This window comes from Lissotriton helveticus, chromosome 3_2 (assembly GCF_964261635.1).
Source record: "Lissotriton helveticus chromosome 3_2, aLisHel1.1, whole genome shotgun sequence".
NCBI classification, from domain to species: Eukaryota; Metazoa; Chordata; class Amphibia; order Caudata; family Salamandridae; genus Lissotriton; species Lissotriton helveticus.
The window spans coordinates 270,378,071-270,399,861 of NC_136062.1; the positions used below are offsets into that span (position 1 = coordinate 270,378,071).

The following is a 21,791-nucleotide window of genomic DNA, read 5'->3' on the forward strand; positions in this document are numbered from 1 at the left end:
TCTAAATCTGCAGGAATGTTACTAACTGACGGGGGGAAAGGGGGACTCGATAAACCTACACTGGTTGATCTGATTTCTCCTACATTGGAAGTGGGGACCCCTTCCCCGGATAATTCCCCCTGAGTTCTAATTTTATTATGGGGCGAGGTCTGTTGCTCCCTTAAAAGGTCCGAGGTAGAGGTGGTCGAAATGAGCTCTCCTTCCCCAATCCTTGTTACTGGATTTGGGTTTGGTAACTGGGTTGGTGCACATAGTCAGTCAACCCATTCCAGGCCTGACAGAGCCTCAAAATGGTTAAAAAGAGGGGGGTAGTATGGGAGAAAGGGGTTGTGGGCTCTCGCGGTCTCCCCCCTTTAAATTTCCAGTGATTGGGGCCCATTGAATAATTGTGGTGCATGTGGGGGTAGAAGTACCCAAGGTGCAGGATCTGAATATCACCAAGACGGGCAAATCTAGCTTCCCTTTGAATTCTTTCCACCACCCAGGGATCTTTGAAGGAAATCAAGATGCAGTCTCCTTCCAGGTCTTTTTCACCCTTGCCTACCCATTCAACTCTCCTTACATAGAGAATCTCGGTAGGGGATGATGGGGGGAGTGGACGATGTTTATTTAGCCAAAATGTGACCTTGTTCCGTAAGTCCCCTTGAGACTCTTTCATACCCTCTCTTAGGGGGGCCACCCCAGTTAAAACAATAGTGTATTGAGCCGCTTCCGGGGGTAAATTAGCTCTGGGAAGATGACGTGTATGTCTATTGACGGTCCTATGATTCCTGTCTGGGTGGGGGGTGTTCTTTTCCTTGCCCAATAAAGGTGTTGGCACTGTGGTGTTATTTGTTTGTTTCGACGTGCCAATCACTGGGTGTTGTTTTGCTGGCGCGTTATTGGGGGCCAGTGGGTGTTTAGCCTTTGATGTTTCATTAATGTATGCTCTACTTGTAGTGGTCGATGTGGATGCTGCCGATTTAGCCCCTGATTGTGGCTTCTTGATAATATTGCTAGATGATGTCCCTACGGGTATTGTTGTAACTATCCCCCCTTTTTGGTTAACACCCCCTGTAGGATTAGAACCCCCTGTCATGAAACTAGGAGATGTAAGTTTATGCAAGAGGTCCATATTAATATTGGCGGCCGCTTCCAAAACATCTATTTTGGCGGACATTATCCTGGTTGTTTCTAGGACCGGAAGCAATAGAGTTTTAAACATTGTTTCCATCTTGGCCAACAAGACATCGTCACTGCTTAAACACGTTGGACAGGGGTTAGAGGACCCGGAATGGGCTAGTGAGGGACAATACAATATTGGAAAATCTGGGTTGGTCTGTGAGTGGGAGAAGCTAGTCCTATTAACGTGGTCTATTTTGGGTTGTTTTTGTTCCTTTTCTCCCTGTGGACTTGAGACATGTTTTCTTTTCCGAGAAATGTTGTTAGTGGTGGCTCGTTGCGAAGCAGGTGTACCGGGTGAGGTGGGAACATTTGGATCTGAGGGGCCAACCATGCTACACTCATCATCCTCAGGGTTTTGGCTATCAGCTTCTAGGCTGGTCAGGTTGTTATCGGAATTCATTTCCATATTTTCGTCGGCCGTGGATTTTGTGACTCGATCCCCATCTACGTGAACTATTATTTCTGACTCTGTTGTTGAAATGCAATTAAACGCTGCATGAGTTATGGGGCTTTTAACATGTGCCAAGGCACCTAAAGAGGAGCGTTTCCCAGTAACCAGATCCAAGGACAGTCTGTGTTCTGCCTGTTCGATTTCTTTTTCTAGAATTCCTGTGGCTCTAGAGATGAAAGCATCAAGGGGGCCTGAGACAACACCCTTTGAGGTTTGGATATGCACCAAGCGCTGTTTGCCAGATCTTAATGCCATGTTAAGAGTGATAATGTTAAAACTTATAAATAAACCTAAAAATGTAGCTAAACGGGGTAATACAGGAAATGGAGCAGACCAGAACTCTGGGCCCAACCCAACCTCGTCCGACCACGGACGGCCACAGACGGTCCCGCCCTTGTCCCGGGCTTCTCCCGGCGCGCTCCCGCGCACTCCCGCGCCGCGGGGATCTTTCCTTCTTTTTGTGGATGAGCTTGGAACACCGAGGGGGTGGGGCCGGCAGGGAGAGGAGCCCAGCTGGAGACGGGCGCGCGGGGACTCCTAGTCCGTGGAGTCCTCCGCTCTACCCTCGCAGCCCTGCCGGTCAAATGGAGCCCCTTTAAGGTAAACCTGCTGCTGCTGTGCAACCGCGAAGCGGGACCCGCGAAGCGGGTCCGGCGAGGAGGGGCGGCACACAGCAAGCAGGAACAGACGAAAGGCACAGAGTTCGCCGCGTGAAACACAAGAGGCCCCTATCTACTCTTGAATGAACGTCTAGCAATTGAAAGAGGACAAGACCAAGCTATATCTATGGTGGCCATCTCGGATTGGTCAGATGCAATGAAAGAACTAACAGCAATTGAAAGAGGATAAGACTATGCACCATCTGTGGTGGTCATCTTGGATTGATCAGATGCTCCTCACGACTGATCCAACTTCCATGTGAGGAGTGCTGGGGCAGCACAATTCTGACAACACAGGGCTGGCCTCAACTCAGGGTGGACTTAAGGCCCCTGAACTCTGAGGCCTCATGGGCTGACACTAGGGAGCAGGCCCCAACTCTCCTCGTCTCCCCCTCCTCAGTCAATTTTGATCCTCTGCGATCCACCTAGGCAACTGCTAGCTCCCCTATCCCCCGGGCACCTGATGCCCTTGACCTCCAGGTCAGAAGCTGAGTGCACTGCTGCAAAGTAGTATAAGCCACCTACTGATATTCACTAACCAGTCTAATAATAGCTGCCGATGTACTCCAGATCATCCCTATACTGTTATTTTTTGCCTATTTTATTTTACGCACACACTAGAGACCCTGTTTTTATTGATTTTTACTGGTCTTTTTTTCTATTCATAACTTACCTACTCTGTTTATGTAACCATTGTATGCGTTGTTCCTCTTTATATGTACAGCCAACTGCCCTAAAAGCCATGTGATTTCCACTGACTTCAGCCAGCAGCTTTTCACTGATATGTATAACTAACCCTAAAATCCATGCCCCTGCAAAGCCTGCCATGGAAACCTCTCTCAACCACCAACTAGAACCTCAATTAGCACCAGACCCATCTGCCCTTGACTTCAATGGACTCTGCGCAGACTGGCCAATAACTTCCATCACTACCCCCAGCTCCTAGTTACCATGACACCTAAGGACTCGGAATGTTCAGCATATCTATTGTTGCTTTTCGTCGATCAAGGCCCCCTCTAAGTCACAGGGTTCCTACTAGATCATCTTGTCGACCTCCACTCCTCACCCCTCTGGCACTGGTACTCTACTCTTCTCAAGAAGGGGCCACCACCCCTCCCTACCACTCCCCCATCCCCACTGACAACACCATAATCTAACCGATATACCCCTGCTCTCATAATCCCTAACCCCAGATAAGTCAACACAAACACTATCTTCAGGTATCAAGCAAGCACAAGGGATCTTCACCCTGATCTCCTTCAGAAGCTCCCCCCCCCAGTCCAACCTCTCTCAGAGACCCACCACTCTCATTATACCCTACCATGGCGTCATTTACCCATCCCTTGAAAAGTGATGGTCCTAACTCCTGTATTAAATTCCCATCAAATCTCTCCAGACATGCTGTGAAAAACTGCAAATACAAGATCCTCAAATAACACCCAGAAACACCTATAACAGACATCCATCACGGCGCAACACATGGAGACCTCACAAAATACCTCATTTTCTACTCCAAAAGACCTACCAACTGGAGAACCAATTGCCTACAGAACCTATACGTAACCAATACCACCAGCATCCCATATGGATCCAAACTCACCATATCTCCCTCTCAAAAGTTCACTGGTGAACTATTCATAACCATCTACAAAAATGGAAATCTCCTCACTCAAGCCACAAAACACAATCTTTCAATCTTTGACTGTCTCATTCCCACCCTCTCCAAACCTTATCCCCTAACCCTAAATCACCACCCCTCTCCAGCTGAACTCTCCCTCCTCTCTTCTCCCCATGCAATCAAACCTGCCACCCCACACACCAATCCCCACCTCACCCTACACCCATCCACCTCACACCAATCCCACTAAACACTGCATCTCTTGATCCACGTTCCCCCCTTAAAGCCACACAACCCCTACACTAATAACCCCATCACCAACCACACAAGTTCCTTCATCCCACAACATCACACTAGACCCAACCCCAACACTCACCATAGTCTACGACGACCTCCAATCCGTTCCACCATCCCACCCTGAACCAACCATAGCCCAAATGATCACTTCAATCACACGCCTGGAACTTAAAATGAACGCCCTACTAAGTGATAGTACTGCTTTACGTAAGGACCTCAAGTCCAACCCCAGCTCACCTCCTAAATTGTTTACCACAAACCCTCCCCTGGTCACCCTTCACTCTCATTCCTGGATGACTATCCCTCTCGAACAATACCATCTCAAACCGAGATGTCCTACGCCTGAAATGTCTCATAATTTAATGGATCAACTCCTATGCCACTGCCACTAGCCAATCCTCCTACCCCAAAATGCCAGTTGCCCTCAGTACGAGCAGGATCCCTGTCATCAACCACCCTCTCAGGCCACCAGCCCAACTCACCCCCCATTCAACTCACTCAATCTGAATGGAAAGCAGCAACCATATCAAATTCCATGCTCCTAAACTGTCAGTCAGCATCAAAGCACGCCGCTGAATTAGCAGAAACCATCCGAATTCACAAAATTGACCTATGCTTTCTGACGGACCCTTGGCTAATTGACAACTCATCACCATCTTGGATATCCTCATTCCACGAGGTTTCTCATCATCTGTCGCAACCTCAAAGAACGCGCCAGTGGTTGTCTAGCGATCATACACAACACCGACCTCCCTCCAACACCCTTCCACACAACTGCATTCTCAACCTTTGAAGGCCCAAAGCCCTTTAAACTCCACACCATTTATCACCCTCCAGGTGATAAATGTCAATTTTTAGAAGAAATAACGGACCTTATAACACTAAACTCCTTGAAAGATTCCATTGATATTATTCTAGGAGGCCTAAACTTACACCTGATTAATGCAAATGACACTACTGTACAAACATTAGTCTCCCTCCTAACATCGAAAGCTCTCACCCGACACTGTAAAAAGCAAACCCACAATAAAAGTGTGACCCTTGACACTATCATATCCATCCATGATACCATATACCTCCACTCCATCCTTCCCATGGACTGGTCAACAATCGCCTAATTCTTTTTGATCTTAACATCAAACCACCCAAGCTCCCCTCTCAAACCCACTTGCTGAAGCACTGGACAAGAAACAGGCACCAAATCCAACAATCAGAGCTAGAATCCCTCATAAGCTCCAAATCATTCCCCTACCTGAACTGACCACCAACGACGAACTCACCTCTCACTACAACACTAAAATGACTGAACATCTTGATTCCATCACCCCCCTAAAACTCAAAAAAATCAAGAGGTGCCCCCTCAAGCTCATGATCTAACACAGACCTTAACAATGAGAAATGACAACTCAGAATGATGGAAAGAAAATGGAGAAATAAACTCTCTCTAGCTCATCTCTCACTCCCCTGAACAGAACGCCTAAAATATAAAAAGCACGTCTACAGATGAAAATCCACTTTCTTCAGAGCCCAACTAGATAATTTCAGAAACTGTCCCAAAGACCTCTTCAAGATCATAAAAACCCAAACCTCTCCCTTCCTCAACATCCTACAGATGTCTCCACTAAACGATGTGAAGAGTTTGCTAAATTCTTCGCAGACAATATAGCAAACATTGAATTCTTGTAGACCTCCTCTCCCCATCCCCTACCACCAAAGATCCCACCACCGAAGATGGTCCCCCACAGGCCCTTCACCAACTGATGTTGATCCCTACAATTCCACCACCTCAGAATGGGAAACGCAACTTTTACAACGCACTACCATTACAACGAAACTTTTACAACGCAACATCCATTACAACGCATGCCATTAGAAAGCAACCATTACAGCGCATGACACTACAACGCATACCACTACAACGCTTGTCATTACAATGCAGTCATTACAACGCATACCATTACAACGCATACCATTACAACTCATAGTACCCTTACACTATCCAACCCTTACCCTACTGTTGCACCCCCTGAAGTTATAATAGTAATTTTTACCCCTACACTATCCAACACTTACCCTACTGTTGCACCCCCCTGGAGTTAGAATAGTACATTTTACCCCTACACTATCCAATACTTACCATACATGCGATGTAATGGTATGCGTTGTAATGGTATGCGTTGTGAAGGTAGTATGCGTTGTAATGGAATGCGTTGTAAAGGTAGTTTTGTGAAATGCGTTGTAATGGCATGCGTTGTAATGGAATGAATTGTAATGGATGTTGCGTTGTAAAAGTCTTGTTGTAATGGCATGCGTTGGGAAAGTATGCGTTGTAACGACATACATCCCTTCAGAATACCAGAACTACAGCGTTAACCACCTCCATCCAAAAAATAACGTAACCTGGTTCGAATTCGCAGGTATATCTGAAAAGGAAATCAGGAAAATACTATAAGTTATAAAGCCGACCTCTCTGACCCTCTCCCCTCCTCCCTTGTCAACAGACTAAGACACAACATCGCTCCATCTAGGGCAAATATCATCAACTCCTCCCTATCCAGCAACTCCATAATGGCCTCCCTTAAATGTGGCCAAATCACCCCCGCCATCAAGAAGCCTGATGCCAACCCTGATGGCCTCAATACTTACAGACCTATTACCAACCTCCCACTACTTGCTAAATCCATCGAAAAATGTGTGCTCTCCCAATTAAACAATCACATTGAAGAATTTGACATACATGACACATTCCAATCTGAATTTAGGTAAGGCTGCAGTACAGAGACTGCAATCCTGAACATCACTGATGACCTAAACAGATCCCTCGACGATGACTGTGTACATCCAACCAGGAAATGAATGTTACCACAAAAAGTTGAATAATTACCTTTTGCTTCAAAAAATGAGTCTTCTCCTTCTTGTCCACCCTAGCAATGCTATGTACATGCTATTTATAACTGCCTACTAACTTTCTACCTTTCAGGACATTGTGTTATAATTGTATTCTACACTTTAAAACACATTAAAAAAACGCCAACTCAACTATTACTGGGACCCTTAAAATACACCTTATGCCAATGAATACCACATTCAATGCAGCAACTAGACTGATCTCTGGAGAGAGACGATTTGACCACATCACTCCAACTCTCAAGAAAGTCAAATGCTTACCAACTGTAGTGAGAAATATATACAAAATAGCTTGCATAACACACAAACAGGTACATGCATCAACCATTTTTGCGAGCGCAAACGGTCTGATTCGCAAAAAGCGGCCGTTTGCACCCGCAAAAAGGGCTTCTGCAATGCATCAATCTGTCAGCCTCTCGCAATTAAAGAAATTGCAAAATATTGACATTTCTTAAATTGCGATTGCATTTAAGGAATTGCAAATTGTGATTCCTTAAATGCAATGCATGATGGAAACGCAAACTGCGATGTTGCTAATAGGGGGCGCAAACTATCAACAATTTGTACTTTATGGTAGTTTGCAAAAAATTTGAATGATGCACTAAAGTGCATTTTTCAAAGTCGTAGGTTATACACACATGCCTTTGGGGCATGTGTGTGCGCAACATGCGTGCACAGATCAATTTCAAGGGTGTAACAGGGTGTCCTTTTGACAGCCTTGCACCCTTGAAATTGCATGAGCAATTTGCGAGCATCTATTGGTACTCGCAAATTGCACATGCAATCTCCCATTCATTCATATGGGCCTGGAGGCCCGTAGGAATGAATGGGTAGGCATTTCTTAATTGCGACTCGCAATTTGCGACTCGCAATTAAGCAATGTTTGGGAATGGCTCATTTTACTGTGATTCCTACATGCATAGGCTTTTGCAAATCCTTAATTGCGGTCCTTAATAATCGCAATTAAGGAATCGCAAAAGCCTCCATTGATGCATGTGCCTGAAAACTCTCTACTCTGGAAATCCTACCTTCCTCACAAATGAACACACAAAAGAGGCCCAAAACAGACATCTGCAAAGTTTCAACACCCTTCTCCTCATCCCTCCCAAATTCAAAACAAGCAAATCCCTCACTTGATCCTTCTCGGGACACACCCCAAGAATTTGGGATGTCCTTCCTAAGGAACTGCTTGACAGCCAATCCTACCTTCACTTCAGGTAAAACATAAAACTTTCTCTCCTCAATAAATTTCTAAACTCATGCACCTAAATTACTGTGCTTGACCTACCAAATACTATATCTAGTAAACTCACTGTTCACTCTGACCTTAATCCCAACCCCCTCTTGATACCCTACTCCGCCATATACTGTATTAATATATGCTCCCCACTTGTACCTATCTCCTGTAAATGTGTCCTGTTTATCTGCTGCGTGTCTTGTATTGTATGTCTTTTCCCTTCCACTTCTGTTATGCCTCCTGTAAATGATGTAAACGATGCACATGTAACTTTTGTAAAGCCAGAATCTATGGTCATAACTCCTGTAATCGATGTATATGTAATTCTGGTAAAGCGCTCTGATGCCCTTGGATCTAGTTTGTGCTATATAAAGCTCAAAATAAATAAATATAAAAGAGTAAAAAGTGAAACATACAGTTCTAAGGACCTACATATTTTAAAGAAACAAGTAGGGACAAAGGGCCTCATTTATAAAAAAAAGTGTTGCATCAATGCAGTAAAACAGCGATGCAACACTTTCCAGTGTGCCTTCCTTGCTACCCCATGGATGCACCAGATTTACTATACAGTGCTCCATGTCGCAAGGATTTACAGATGCGTTGGGAATCTTGGCATATCTGCCAGCGCAAAAATGGAGAAATACTGGAGTGTGTCTGGAAATAGATGCAACTCCAGCAATGTGGAAAGCCCTGCGTCCCCCGTACGCGTGCTTCAAGCAGGCGTAAGGATTTGACACAGTGAGGCCATAGAAGTGACACAGTAAAATCTCATAGATTTCACTGCAACACTTATTTTTAAGAGTTTTATATAACACGAACTAGACCTAAAGGTATCAGAGCTCTTTACATGAGCACCAGTTACGTTACAGACGGACACGTTCCTTTTTGTTAGGCACAGGGAGATTAAGTGATTTGCCCAGAATCTCAGAATGTTGAGCGTCCCTGTCGAGACTCGGACCCGGTTCCCCTGCTCCGAGGTCGACCTTTCAAGCCATTAGGCCACATTCTCTCCCCCACTTCTGCAAGGCTTTTCTGCGTCTTGAACTGCCACCCTGCATACATTATACTTGTCGCAGGTATAATGTAGCGCAGGGGATTACAAAGTGACGCATATGCCTAGTTGTGTAACTTTGTAAATATGGAGCAGTGTGGCTCAATTTTTTTGCCGCTGCAGCGTCACAAAAAGTGTCGCAACAATGGCGTAAGGGCCTCATAAATAAGGCCCAAAGAATCTTTCCAGGACCATAAAACTATGAACCTGAAAGATAAGAAAAAAACCAAGAAAATACAGAACCAAGATACTGAGACATTGAAGAGTGGCTATGAGAGGACGACCCACTGTAACAAGCAGCAGAAAGATCCAAAAGTACCAGTAATGAAGATAGTTTCTGATGACAAGAATAATGGTTGAAATTAGATACTTCGCGCAAGACCAGACGTAAACCATACTAGAGGATATAAATTGTGTACCGAGGAAAAATGGCATAACTCAGAACTGAGAATGGACCATGCATGTCAGAATCTTGGCTAAGCAGTGGATATCAGGGAAGTATGACGGTAGTTAGAGGGGCGTGATGGATCCAGTGAAGGTTATTTTTAGTACAGTCGCTGAAATAAACACAGGAGGGAAACTACCAGATGAAAAAGAGACACGATGAGATAAGAGTTAAGGGGAGGGTACACAGAATAGATAAACGTAGCAGAAAGGAGATCATCAGGAGAGAGAACTGGGTTAGAGAAATGAAGTTAGTCACTCCTGACTCAGAAATCACACCAAAATTAGAGGTCATCAGATGATTGATTGTCTGTCGTACATACGTAACAGATGCTAAAACCAGTAATATGCACCTTGATTCCTTTTCTTTTTATTTTTTTACATATTCTTGAAATAAAAATAAAAATAATCCTTGCACAAGCTTGCTGGGGCAAGGGCTTTGCCATGGTTACTCCCAGTACAACCACAAAAAGGACACTTGTCTAAGACACTGAATGATGGAAAAAAAAGAATCCCTCTGGCTATCAGGGGTCATGATTAGGATTCAGATGTAGTCGTTTGCAATGTGTACATTGCTATCAACATGCATATAGTATACTGCCCTATTCTCATACTATTCCTTCTCTTTGTTTTTCAACAGGCGCCTTGTACGTTCTGAAGAGTGAAGATGGAGTGCAGCTTGAGTGTAATCGGTCCTTTAACAATAATCAGCCAGCGGTCTGGTATCAAACCGGGGAGGACCACACTTATCAATTGGAAAAAATGAAGAATCCAGCACAATGTGCTTCGAACAAGGTTCAAGTTCCAGGTAGTGGGGTGTTTGCTTGCCACTCCTCCACAGGTACAGATCTCTGCTCGTCAGACTCCGCACCCCGCTCAAGTATAATAATTCGCCAGATCTGCCATTATGACTTCTTCATTGTAGCAAGAAGACATGAAGGTGAGTGAGGAACGCAGCGCTCAAGCAGACATTTAAAGAGCAGTGTGTCCTTGTGCATGTTATCAAAAGAGCTCATCCCATGAATGAAGAACAATGTAATCAGGGCACAAGTCGCGCGTACACGCAGGTACAGGGCGTCCACCCACTATTTTCACAGGGTGGACGCCGTCCACCCTGCAAGAAGTGGGCCCCACTGAAATATTCTGAACTTGTTGTACCGGTGCACTTTCTAGACACCGAGACACATTCAGCCATGCCTGCACCTTGTCCGCTTTCGTTTCGAGCAGCAACGGTGCAGGCAGCGAAGGGGCTTTCAAACTTCTGACTCCAGCTGGGCCCGTATCAAAGGCCGAATTTAAGGAGTCATCATGTCTCCTTTTGGTCTACTTTACTGACAGGGAGTATCTGAGCCTCACACCTGGATGCAAATACAAAGCAGGGGAAACAAGCATTTGCAATGCAATAGGTCTCGCATTAGGAAAGTTTCAGCTATTGGTATTGTAAATGACACATTTTTTATTTATGTTTTGTTTTTGAAAATAGCGAAATTAATAGCTTTGTCATTTACAATGCCAATAGTTATAACTTTTGCAAATGTGACACCTATTGCATTTGTAATGCAATATGTGTTGTATTTACGTGACTTAGATGTATTGCTATTACAAATAACAATGGCTTTTAATTTTTTTAATTAATTAATACTTAAATAAAAGTTCTTGTAATTTATAATGGCAATAACTTAAACTTTTGTAAATAACTTTTGTGAAGATTATGTTCAGTGTATTTTATTGTGACGAAAATCCGAGAACAGAAGTGAAATATTAACATCTTTGTGTTACATTTGTAATAAAGCTTGAAACATTGAGAGAACATATTTGAACCAGCTGTTGTTGAATGGTTGCACAGATTGATGCTGTGGTGGCGCTGAGTGATGTTGTGATGGCGAACGAGTGATGCTGTGGCATAGTGATGTTGTGGTGCCCCTGAGTGATGCCGTGTTGGTGCTGAGTGATGCTGTATGCTATGTTTTGTTTTGTTTTGCTATCCTATGTTTTGTTTTGTTATGCTATGCTATGCTGTGTTTTTGTTATGCTATGCTATGTTTTGTTATGCTATGCTATGTTTTGCTATGCTATGTTTTGTTATGATATGCTATGTTTTGTTATGATATGCTGTTTTGTTATGATATGCGATGTTTTGTTGTGTTTTATTATGCTATGCTATGTTTTGCTATCCTATGCTTTGATTTGTTATGCTATGCTGTGTTTTGTTATGCTATGCTATGTTTTGTTAGGCTATGCTATGTTTTGCTATGCTATGCTTTGTTTTGCTATGCTATGCTTTGTTATGATATGCTATATTTTGTTATGATATGCTATGTTTTGTTATGCTATGCTATGTGTTGTTGTGTTTGGTATGCTATGCTATGTTTTGCTATGATATTATATGTTTTGTTTTGCTATGCTATGTTTTGTTGCGTTTTGCTGTTTTGTTATGCTATGTGTTGTTGTGTTTTGTTATGCTATGTTTTTTATGTTATGCTATGTTTTGTTATGCTAAGCTATGTTTTGTTGTGTTTTGCTATGTTTTGTTATGCTATGGTTTGTTTTGTTATGTTATGCTATGTTTTGTTATCTTATGCTATGTTTTGTTCTGCTATGTTTTGTTGTGTTTTGTTATGCTATGCTATGTTTTGTTATACTATGCTATGTTTTGTTTTGCTATGCTTTGTTATGTTATGCTATGCTTTGTTTTGTTATGCTATGTTTTGTTATGCTATGCTATGTTTTGTTGTGTTTTGCTATGCTATGCTTTGTTGTGTTTTGCTATGCTATGTTTTGTTTTGTTATGCTATGTTTTATTTTGTTATCCTATGCTTTGTTTTGTTATGTTATGCTATGTTTTGCTATACTATGATTTTTTTTGTTATGATATACTATGCTGTGTTTTGTTATGCTATGCTATGTTTTGTTATGCTATGCTGGTGAGGGTGTGTGAGGGTGTGTGACGGTGGGTGAGGGTAGGTGAGGGTGGGTGAGGGTGTGTGAGGGTGAGGGTGTGTGAGGGTGAGGGTTGTGAGGGTGAGGGGGTGTGAGGGTGAGGGGGTGTGAGGGTGAGGGTGTGTGAGGATGAGTGAGGGGGTGTGAGGGTGAAGGGGTGTGAGGGTGAAGGTGTGAGGCTGAGGGGTGTGAGGGTGTGAGGATGTGAGGGTGAGGGAGGGTGAGGGGGTGTGAGGGTGATGGGGTGTGAGGGTGAGGGGGTGTGAGGGTGAGGGTGTGAGGGAGGGTGAAGGGGTGTGAGGGTGAGGGGGGTGAGGGGTTGTGAGGGTGAGGGTTGAGAGGGTGAGGGGTGAAGGTTAGTGAGGGTGTGCGAGGGTGGGTGAGGGGGTGTGAGGGGGTGAGGGTGAGGGGGGGTGTGGGTGAGGGGATGTGAGGGTGAGGGGGATTGAGGGTGAGGGGTAGTGAGGGTGAGGGGTAGTGAGGGTGAGGGGTGTGAGGGTGAGGGGGAGTGAGGGTGAGGGGGATTGAGGGTGAGGGGGAGTGAGGGTGAGGGGTAGTGAGGGTGAGGGGTGTGAGGGTGAGGGGGTGTGAGGGGGAGGGGGAGAGGGTGTGAGGGAAGGAGGAGGGGGAGGGGATGAGGGAGTGTGAGGGTGAGGGGGCGGGGTTGTGAGGGCGAGGGTGTGTGAGGGTGAAGGGGTCTGAGGGTGAGGGGATGTGCGGGGGTGAGGGTGAGGGGGTGTGAGCGAGTGTGAGGGTGAGCGGGTGTGAGGGTGAGGGGGTTTGTGAGGGGGGTGTGGGGGTGTGAGGGTGAGAGGGTGTCAGGTTGAGGGTGGGTGAGAGGGGGTGTGAGGGTGAGGGGGTGTGAGGGTGAGAGGGTGTGTGTGGGTGAGAGGGTGTGTGTGGGTGAGAGGATGAGTGAGGGTGAGAGGGTGAGTGAGGGTGAGGATCTGTGAGGGTGAGGGTGTGTGAGGGTGAGGGGTTGTGAGGGTGTGTGTGAGGGTGTGAGGGGGTGTAAGGGTGAGGGGGTGTGTGAGGGTGAGTGGGTGGGTGAGGGTGTGTGAGGGTGAGGGGGTGTGTGAGGGCAAGAGGGTGGGTGAGGGGGTGTGAGGGGGTGTGAGGGTGAGGGTGTGAGGGAGGGTGAGGAGATGTGAGGGGATGTGAGTGTGAGGGGTGGGCTGTGAGGGTGAGGTTGTGTGAGGGTTAGGGGGTGAGGGGATGTGTGAGAGTGAGGGGTGTGAGGGTGAGGGGGTGTGAGGATGTGTGAGGGTGAGGGGGAGGGTGAGGGGGAGGGTGAGTGAGGGTGAGGATCTGTGAGGGTGAGGGTGTGTGAGGGTGAGGGGGTGAGGGTGAGGGGGTGTGAGGGTGAGGGTGTGTGTGAGGGTGAGGGGGTGTAAGGGTGAGGGGGTGGGTGAGTGGGTGGGTGAGGGGGTGAGGGTGTGTGAGGGTGAGGGGGGGTGTGAGGGTAAGAGGGTGGGTGAGGGTGGGTGAGGGGGTGTGGGGGGTGAGGGTGAGGGGGTGTTAGGGTGAGGGTGTGAGGCAGGGTGAGGAGATGTGAGGGGATGTGAGTGTGAGGGGTGGGCTGTGAGGGTGAGGTTGTGTGAGGGTTAGGGGGTGAGGGGATGTGTGAGAGTGAGGGGGTGTGAGGGTGAGGGGGTGTGAGGATGTGTGAGGGTGAGGGGGAGGGGGAGGGGGAGGGGGTGGGTGAGGGGGTGAGGGTGTGCAAGGGTGTGGGGGTGTGGGGTGAGGGGGTGTGAGGGTGAGCGGGTGTGAGGGTGAGTGGGTGTGAGGGGGAGGGAGGGTGAGGGGGAGGTGGTGTGAGGGTGAGGGGGTGGGGTTGTGAGGGTGAGGGCATATGAGGGTGAGTGGGTGTGAGGGTGAGGGGGTTGGGTTGTGAGGGTGAGCAGGTATGAGGGTGAGGGGGTGTGAGGGTGAGTGGGTGTGAAGGTGAGTGGGTGTGGGGGTGTGAGGGTGAGGAGGTGTGTGAGGGGGTGTGAGGGGGTGTGAGGGTGAGGGTGGGTGAGGGTGTGTGTGAGGGTGAGGGAGTATGAGGGTGAGGGGGTATGAGGGTGTGGGTGTGAGGGAGGGTGAGGGGATGTAAGGGTGAGGATGTGTGAGGGTGAGGGTGTGTGAGGGTGAGGGGTGTGAGGGTGGGGGGGTGTGAGAGTGAGGGGGTGTGAGGGTGAGTGGGTGTGTGGGAGTGAAGGGGTGTGAAGGTGAGGGGGCGTGAGGGTGAGGGGGTGTGAGGGTGAGGGGGAGTGAGGGTGTGTGTGAGGGTGAGGGGTTGTGAGGGTGAGGGGGCGGGTGAGGTGGTATGTGAGGGGGTGTGAGGGGGTGGGGTTGTGAGTGAGAGGGGTGTGAGGGTGAGGAGGGGGTGAGGATGAGGGGGTGTGAGGGTGAGTGGGTGTGAGGGTGAGGGGCTGTGAGGTTGAGGGGATGTGAGGGTGAGGGGGAGTGAGGGTGAGGGGGTGTGAGGGTGAGGAGGTGGGTGAGGGGTGAGGGGGTGTGAGTGTGAGGGGGTAGGGTTGTGAGGGTGATCACAGGGGGCGTGGGGGGTGATCGGGTGTGAGGGTGATCACAGGGGGCGTGGGGGGTGAGGGTGAGGGGTGTGAGGGTGATCGGGTGTGAGGGTGAGCAGGTGTGAGGGTGAGGGAGTGGGTGAGGGTGTGTGAGGGTGAGGGTGTGTGAGGGTGAGGGGGTGTGAGGGTGAGAGGGTGTGAGGGTGAGAGGGTGTGTGAGAGAGTGTCTGAGGGTGAGGGGGTGTGAGGGCGAGAGGGTGTGTGTGGGTGAGAGGGTGTGTGTGGGTGTGAGGGTGTGTGAGGATGAGAGGGTGAGGGTGCATGAGGGTGAGGGAGGGTGAGGGTGTGTGAGGGTGAGGGTGTGTGAGGGTGAGGTTGTGTGAGGGGGTTTGAGGGGGTGTGTGAGGGTGAGGCGGTGTGAGGGTGAGGGGGTGTAAGGGGTTGAGGGTGAGGGGGTGTGAGGGTGAGGGTGTGTGTGAGGGAGAGGGGGTGTGAGGGTGTGTGTGAGGGTGTGAGGGGGTGTAAGGGTGAGGGGGTGTGTGAGGGTGAGTGAGTGGGTGAGGGTGAGGATCTGTGAGGGTGAGGGTGTGTGAGGGTGAGGGGGTGTGAGGGTGTGTGTGAGGGTGTGAGGGGGTGTAAGGGTGAGGGGGTGTGTGAGGGTGAGTGGGTGGGTGAGGGTGTGAGGGTGTGTGAGGGTGAGGGGGTATGTGAGGGCAAGAGGGTGGGTGAGGGGGTGTGAGGGGGTTAGGGGGTGTGAGGGTGAGGGTGTGAGGGAGGGTGAGGAGATGTGAGGGGATGTGAGTGTGAGGGGTGGGCTGTGAGGGTGAGGTTGTGTGAGGATTAGGGGGTGAGGGGATGTGTGAGAGTGAGGGGTGTGAGGGTGAGGGGGTGTGAGGATGTGTGAGGGTGAGGGGGAGGGTGAGTGAGGGTGAGGATCTGTGAGGGTGAGGGTGTGTGAGGGTGAGGGGGTGTGAGGGTGAGGGGGGGTGAGGGTGTGTGTGAGGGTGAGGGGGTGTAAGGGTGAGGGGGTGGGTGAGTGGGTGGGTGAGGGGGTGAGGGGGTGTGAGGGTGAGGGGGGGTGTGAGGGTAAGAGGGTGGGTGAGGGTGGGTGAGGGGGTGTGGGGGGTGAGGGTGAGGGGGTGTTAGGGTGAGGGTGTGAGGCAGGGTGAGGAGATGTGAGGGGATGTGAGTGTGAGGGGTGGGCTGTGAGGGTGAGGTTGTGTGAGGGTTAGGGGGTGAGGGGATGTGTGAGAGTGAGGGGGTGTGAGGGTGAGGGGGTGTGAGGATGTGTGAGGGTGAGGGGGAGGGGGAGGGGGAGGGGGTGGGTGAGGGGGTGAGGGTGTGCAAGGGTGTGGGGGTGTGGGGTGAGGGGGTGTGAGGGTGAGCGGGTGTGAGGGTGAGTGGGTGTGAGGGGGAGGGAGGGTGAGGGGGAGGTGGTGTGAGGGTGAGGGGGTGGGGTTGTGAGGGTGAGGGCATATGAGGGTGAGTGGGTGTGAGGGTGAGGGGGTTGGGTTGTGAGGGTGAGCAGGTATGAGGGTGAGGGGGTGTGAGGGTGAGTGGGTGTGAAGGTGAGTGGGTGTGGGGGTGTGAGGGTGAGGAGGTGTGTGAGGGGGTGTGAGGGTGAGGGTGGGTGAGGGTGTGTGAGGGTGTGTGTGAGGGTGAGGGAGTATGAGGGTGAGGGGGTATGAGGGTGTGGGTGTGAGGGAGGGTGAGGGGATGTAAGGGTGAGGATGTGTGAGGGTGAGGGTGTGTGAGGGTGAGGGGTGTGAGGGTGGGGGGGTGTGAGAGTGAGGGGGTGTGAGGGTGAGTGGGTGTGTGGGAGTGAAGGGGTGTGAAGGTGAGGGGGCGTGAGGGTGAGGGGGTGTGAGGGTGAGGGGGAGTGAGGTGAGGGGGAGTGAGGGTGAGGGTGTGTGTGAGGGTGAGGGGTTGTGAGGGTGAGGGGGCGGGTGAGGTGGTATGTGAGGGGGTGTGAGGGGGTGGGGTTGTGAGTGTGAGGGGTGTGAGGGGTGTGAGGGTGAGGAGGGGGTGAGGATGAGGGGGTGTGAGGGTGAGTGGGTGTGAGGGTGAGGGGCTGTGAGGTTGAGGGGATGTGAGGGTGAGGGGGAGTGAGGGTGAGGGGGTGTGAGGGTGAGGAGGTGGGTGAGGGGGTGAGGGGGTGTGAGTGTGAGGGGGTAGGGTTGTGAGGGTGATCACAGGGGGCGTGGGGGGTGATCGGGTGTGAGGGTGATCACAGGGGGCGTGGGGGGTGAGGGTGAGGGGTGTGAGGGTGATCGGGTGTGAGGGTGAGCAGGTGTGAGGGTGAGGGAGTGGGTGAGGGTGAGGGTGTGTGAGGGTGAGGGTGTGTGAGGGTGAGGGGGTGTGAGGGTGAGAGGGTGTGAGGGTGAGAGGGTGTGTGAGAGAGTGTCTGAGGGTGAGGGGGTGTGAGGGCGAGAGGGTGTGTGTGGGTGAGAGGGTGTGTGTGGGTGAGAGGGTGTGTGTGGGTGTGAGGGTGTGTGAGGATGAGAGGGTGAGGGTGCATGAGGGTGAGGGAGGGTGAGGGTGTGTGAGGGTGAGGTTGTGTGAGGGGGTTTGAGGGGGTGTGAGGGTGAGGCGGTGTGAGGGTGAGGGGGTGTAAGGGGTTGAGGGTGAGGGGGTGTGAGGGTGAGGGTGTGTGTGAGGGAGAGGGGGTGTGTGAGGGTGAGGGGGTGTGAGGGTGAGGGGTTGTGAGGGTGAGGGGTGTGAGGGTGAGAGTGTGTGAGGGTGAGGGTGAGTGGGGGTGTGAGGGTGGGTGAGGGTGTGTGTGAGGGGGGTGTGAGGGTGAGGGGGTGTGAGGGTGAGGGGGTGTGAGGGTGAGGGTGTGAGGGAGGGTGAGGGGATGTGAGGGTGAGGGGATGTGAGGGTGAGGGGTTGGGTTTGAGGGTGAGGTTGTGTGGGTGAGGGGGTGTGTGAGAGTGTGCAGGTGTGAGGGTGAGTGAGGGTGAGGATGTGGGTGAGGGGTGTGACGGTGAGGGAGTGGGGTTGTGAGGGTGAGGGGTGTGAGGGTGAGGGGATGTGAGGGTGAGGGGTTGGGTTTGAGGGTGAGGTTGTGTGGGTGAGGGGGTGTGTAGGAGTGTGCAGGTGTGAGGGTGAGTGAGGGTGAGGGGGTGTGAGGGTGAGGGGGTGTGAGGGTGAGGGGGTGGGTGAGGGGTGTGACGGTGAAGGAGTGGGGTTGTGAGGGTGAGGGGTGTGAGGGTGAGGGGGTGTGACGGTGAGGGGGGTTGGGTGAGGGGTTGTGAGGGTGAGGGGTGGGTGAGGGTGGGGGGGTGGGTGTGAGCGTGGTGTGAGGGTGAGGGAGTGGGGTTGTGAGCGTGAGGGGGTGTGAGGATGTGGGGGTTTGAGTGTGAGGGGGTGTGAGGGTGAGGAGGTTTGAAGGGGTGAGGGGGTCTGAGGGTGAGAGGGTGTGAGGGTGAGGGGGGTGAGGGTGTGTGAGGGTGAGGGGGTGTGAGGGGGTGTGAGGGTGAGGGGGTGTGAGGGTGAGGAGATGTGAGGGTGAGGGTGGGTAAGGGTGGGTGAGAGGGTCTGTGAGTGTGAGGGTGTGTGTGAGGGTGAGGGGGTATGAGGGTGAGGGGGTGTGAGGGTGTGGGTGTGAGGGAGGGTGAGGGGATGTGAGGGTGAGGGTGTGTGAGGTTGTGAGGGTAGGGGGTGTGAGGGTGAGGGGGTGTGAGGGTGAGGGGGTGTGAGCGTGAGGGGGTGTGAGGGTGAGGGGGTGTGAGAGTGAGGGGGTGTGAGAGTGAGGGGTTGTGATGGTGAGGGGGTGTGATGGTGAGGGTGAGGGGGTGTGAGAGTGAGGGGGTGTGAGAGTGAGGGGGTGTGATGGTAAGGGGGTGTGATGGTGAGGGGGAGGGGGTGGGTGAGGGGGTTTGAGGGTGAGGGGGTGTGGGGGTGTGAGGGGTTGTGAGGGTGAGGGAGTGTGAGTGTGACGGGGTGTGGGGTGTGAGGGGGTGAGGGTGAGGGGGTGTGTGGGTGAGCGGCTGTGAGAGTGAGGCGCGTGCTTGTGCTGGTTTTCTTCTGGGGTTAAGCCTCTCTTAATTCAGATGCTGCCTGTGAGCCTGTTTTGAGCCTTACCTAACGAGAGGGGCCTTGCCGTGTCTGAATATGAAAATGGTCGTTCTTAAACCCTCAGGAACCCTGTGGGTTCCGACGTCAACATAATTCAGCACTCGGACCTTTCACCTCACAGACCCCACGCCAGACGCATGCTTTTAAACAACTCCAGCTACCAGGTTCGCGCCTAGTTCAGTGCAGGACAAGTTTGTCTTATGTTCGAAATAGGCCCTTTCTCTTGTGCAGAATAACCGCTCACGCTTCTTTAACAAGCGGGGGTTGGTGTGATTCCTTCTTGTAATCACGAGAGTAGGCAGCAGAAACCAGTTTCCAGAGGAGCCAATCTCTTTAGTGCACCCTGACGGGTTGGCTAGTCTTCAACACAATCCCATTATCACAGCTTACTCGTGGTAATGTGCAGAGTTACAATTCTGTGACAACTCATGAAAGCATAAAATGCGCGTTAAGAAAAACTAGCCATTGTACAGCATGCTATGCGTGACACAAATGCGGGATGGACTACACCAGACCCGTAGTGCAGCGCGTGCATTACAGGGGTCGCACTGAAGGTTCGGCACCTCGTCAGAGTGCCCACTAGGCTCTGTGCCGCCTCAGCACGAAGCATAAAGGTGGTAAGTGGCCTGGCCGCCTCTTCTCCTCGCCGTCCCCGCACAGATGGCGAGAAGCCTGGGTGGGATTTGGAGGGCTGGAAAGGTGAACTCCAGCCGCACCAAAGACAGGTCCTCAAAAATATACCCATGTTAATGGCCATTTTATTACAACGCGTTTGGCTGCGTATGAAACATTAATGAATAGAGATCTGCTCAGTAGACGCACGCTGACACCTTCAATGGGTCCCCACGTTTTTTTTTTACGCTAAGGAGTAATTTATGGTCGCAGAGAGCACCATATGTACTCTAATCTGTTAATTACGAGCTTGACAGCGTCGGCACACCAGGCGCCATATGCTCAGGTTCCTATCACCTCGGGGGTCAGAGAAGGGGTTCCGCCCTTAAACTTGAAACTTTTTGACCAATTATTATCACGTATCAATGCCCAATAACCCCGACTGATGTCGAGGCACAGCTCAGAGCTCGTAATGTCGGTCGTAAAAACCTAGTCTTTATTAAGTACTTAAAATCTACTCCGGCGTTTAAAATGCTGAGAAAACGCAATAAAGCGAGCATCGGAACAGCTTCCGGCGCTCTTCGTAGTTAGGCGTGTAGCAATCACTCCCGTGTGCACTTGCCTGCCGACCTACCTCCCTCTCATCCTATACTCTCTGTGCAGGCCCATCCGCCCCCAGTGCTAGGTATGAAAACAAGCGGGGTCCCTACAGGATTGTGAGGAAACATTTATATTGCACTTACTAAGCGGGATAAAATGTAAATTCTGGAATCTTATTTTTCCACCTATGTGATCTAAATTATTACAACCAGTAACAGAAGGGTATCGAATGCAGAGGGAGGGAGAGAGAGGGAGGGAGAGGCGGCACAGACATTCCCAGAGCAGAGAGAGATAGAGCGAGGGGAAACAAGTGGTGCGCTCATATGCTTCCAATTATCGCGATCCGTGTCTGGCCACCATAATTTAAAGCATATGTCAGAAAATGCGCGTAATAGACACCAATGGGCCAGGGGCGGAGCTATGGGCCCACCTCTGGCCTATTGGTGTCTATTTTACAGAACACCAAGCAGTGAAAGGCCAATAGCAGGCCCAAATGGAACCTCACACGCACGAGTGTGAGGAATTTCCAAGTCCATTTTTAAAACCTCCTCAAAAGGGCTTTTCGCTTTGCTCGCCCTAAAAAGACACACAGCTTATGGCTTCACAACACTATGCTCAGATGGGAGTGAGAACAATACAATTGACACCCCCCGTCCCCCAAATCCAACACTTTCCTTACTTGTGCTTGACTATGACTGGTAATGTGCAATTAATATGTTTTATTGTTTTAAAACATGTTTTTCAATTATTTATAGAATGAGTTAATTACTTTTTAAAATGAAATATTGTAATTATTTTGGTTTATTCATTCTTATCTTTATATGATTTGTTAATGAGTATTTTAAAAATATGTTTATAATAATATTTATTGTTATTATTCTTACTTTTAATGTAATTTAGTTTGTGTTGATTGTTTAAATAATGCTTTAACTTTCAGAAAGTATATATTTTTTATACATTTATTTTATATCATTTGTTCTAAACATTGTTTATTTATTTTAATTGTATTATTGTTTACTATCTAAAATAAAATAAATATCGAAGAATCAAAGACTTCTGTGAGCATGGGTCGCCCCACATGCTGCAAGAGCTGGGAGGAAGTCAGACAGCAGTATTTGTTAAGGAAAGTTGCTCAGGAGCGCATTCTTGACCTTTATGGTTGATTTATTCCTCCTACAATGAGTTATCGCAATCAGGGCCCTTACCCAAGTCTGTTTT

General features: G+C 49.8%; 1 protein-coding gene and 1 long non-coding RNA gene across 3 annotated transcripts in view; one reads left to right on the top strand and one right to left on the bottom strand.

Annotated features, from left to right (window-relative positions):
• LOC144826646 (uncharacterized) overlaps positions 1-21,791 on the bottom strand; it is a 382,563-nt gene that overhangs the window by 148,277 nt on the left and 212,495 nt on the right. The window lies entirely within an intron of this gene.
• LOC144826643 (uncharacterized) overlaps positions 1-21,791 on the top strand; it is a 358,756-nt gene that overhangs the window by 95,444 nt on the left and 241,521 nt on the right. For both annotated transcript variants that reach the window (XM_078685188.1, XM_078685189.1), the window contains exon 2: positions 10,469-10,768. In XM_078685188.1, coding sequence (XP_078541314.1) covers positions 10,469-10,768 — 300 coding nt within the window. The remainder of the gene's footprint in view (positions 1-10,468; positions 10,769-21,791) is intronic.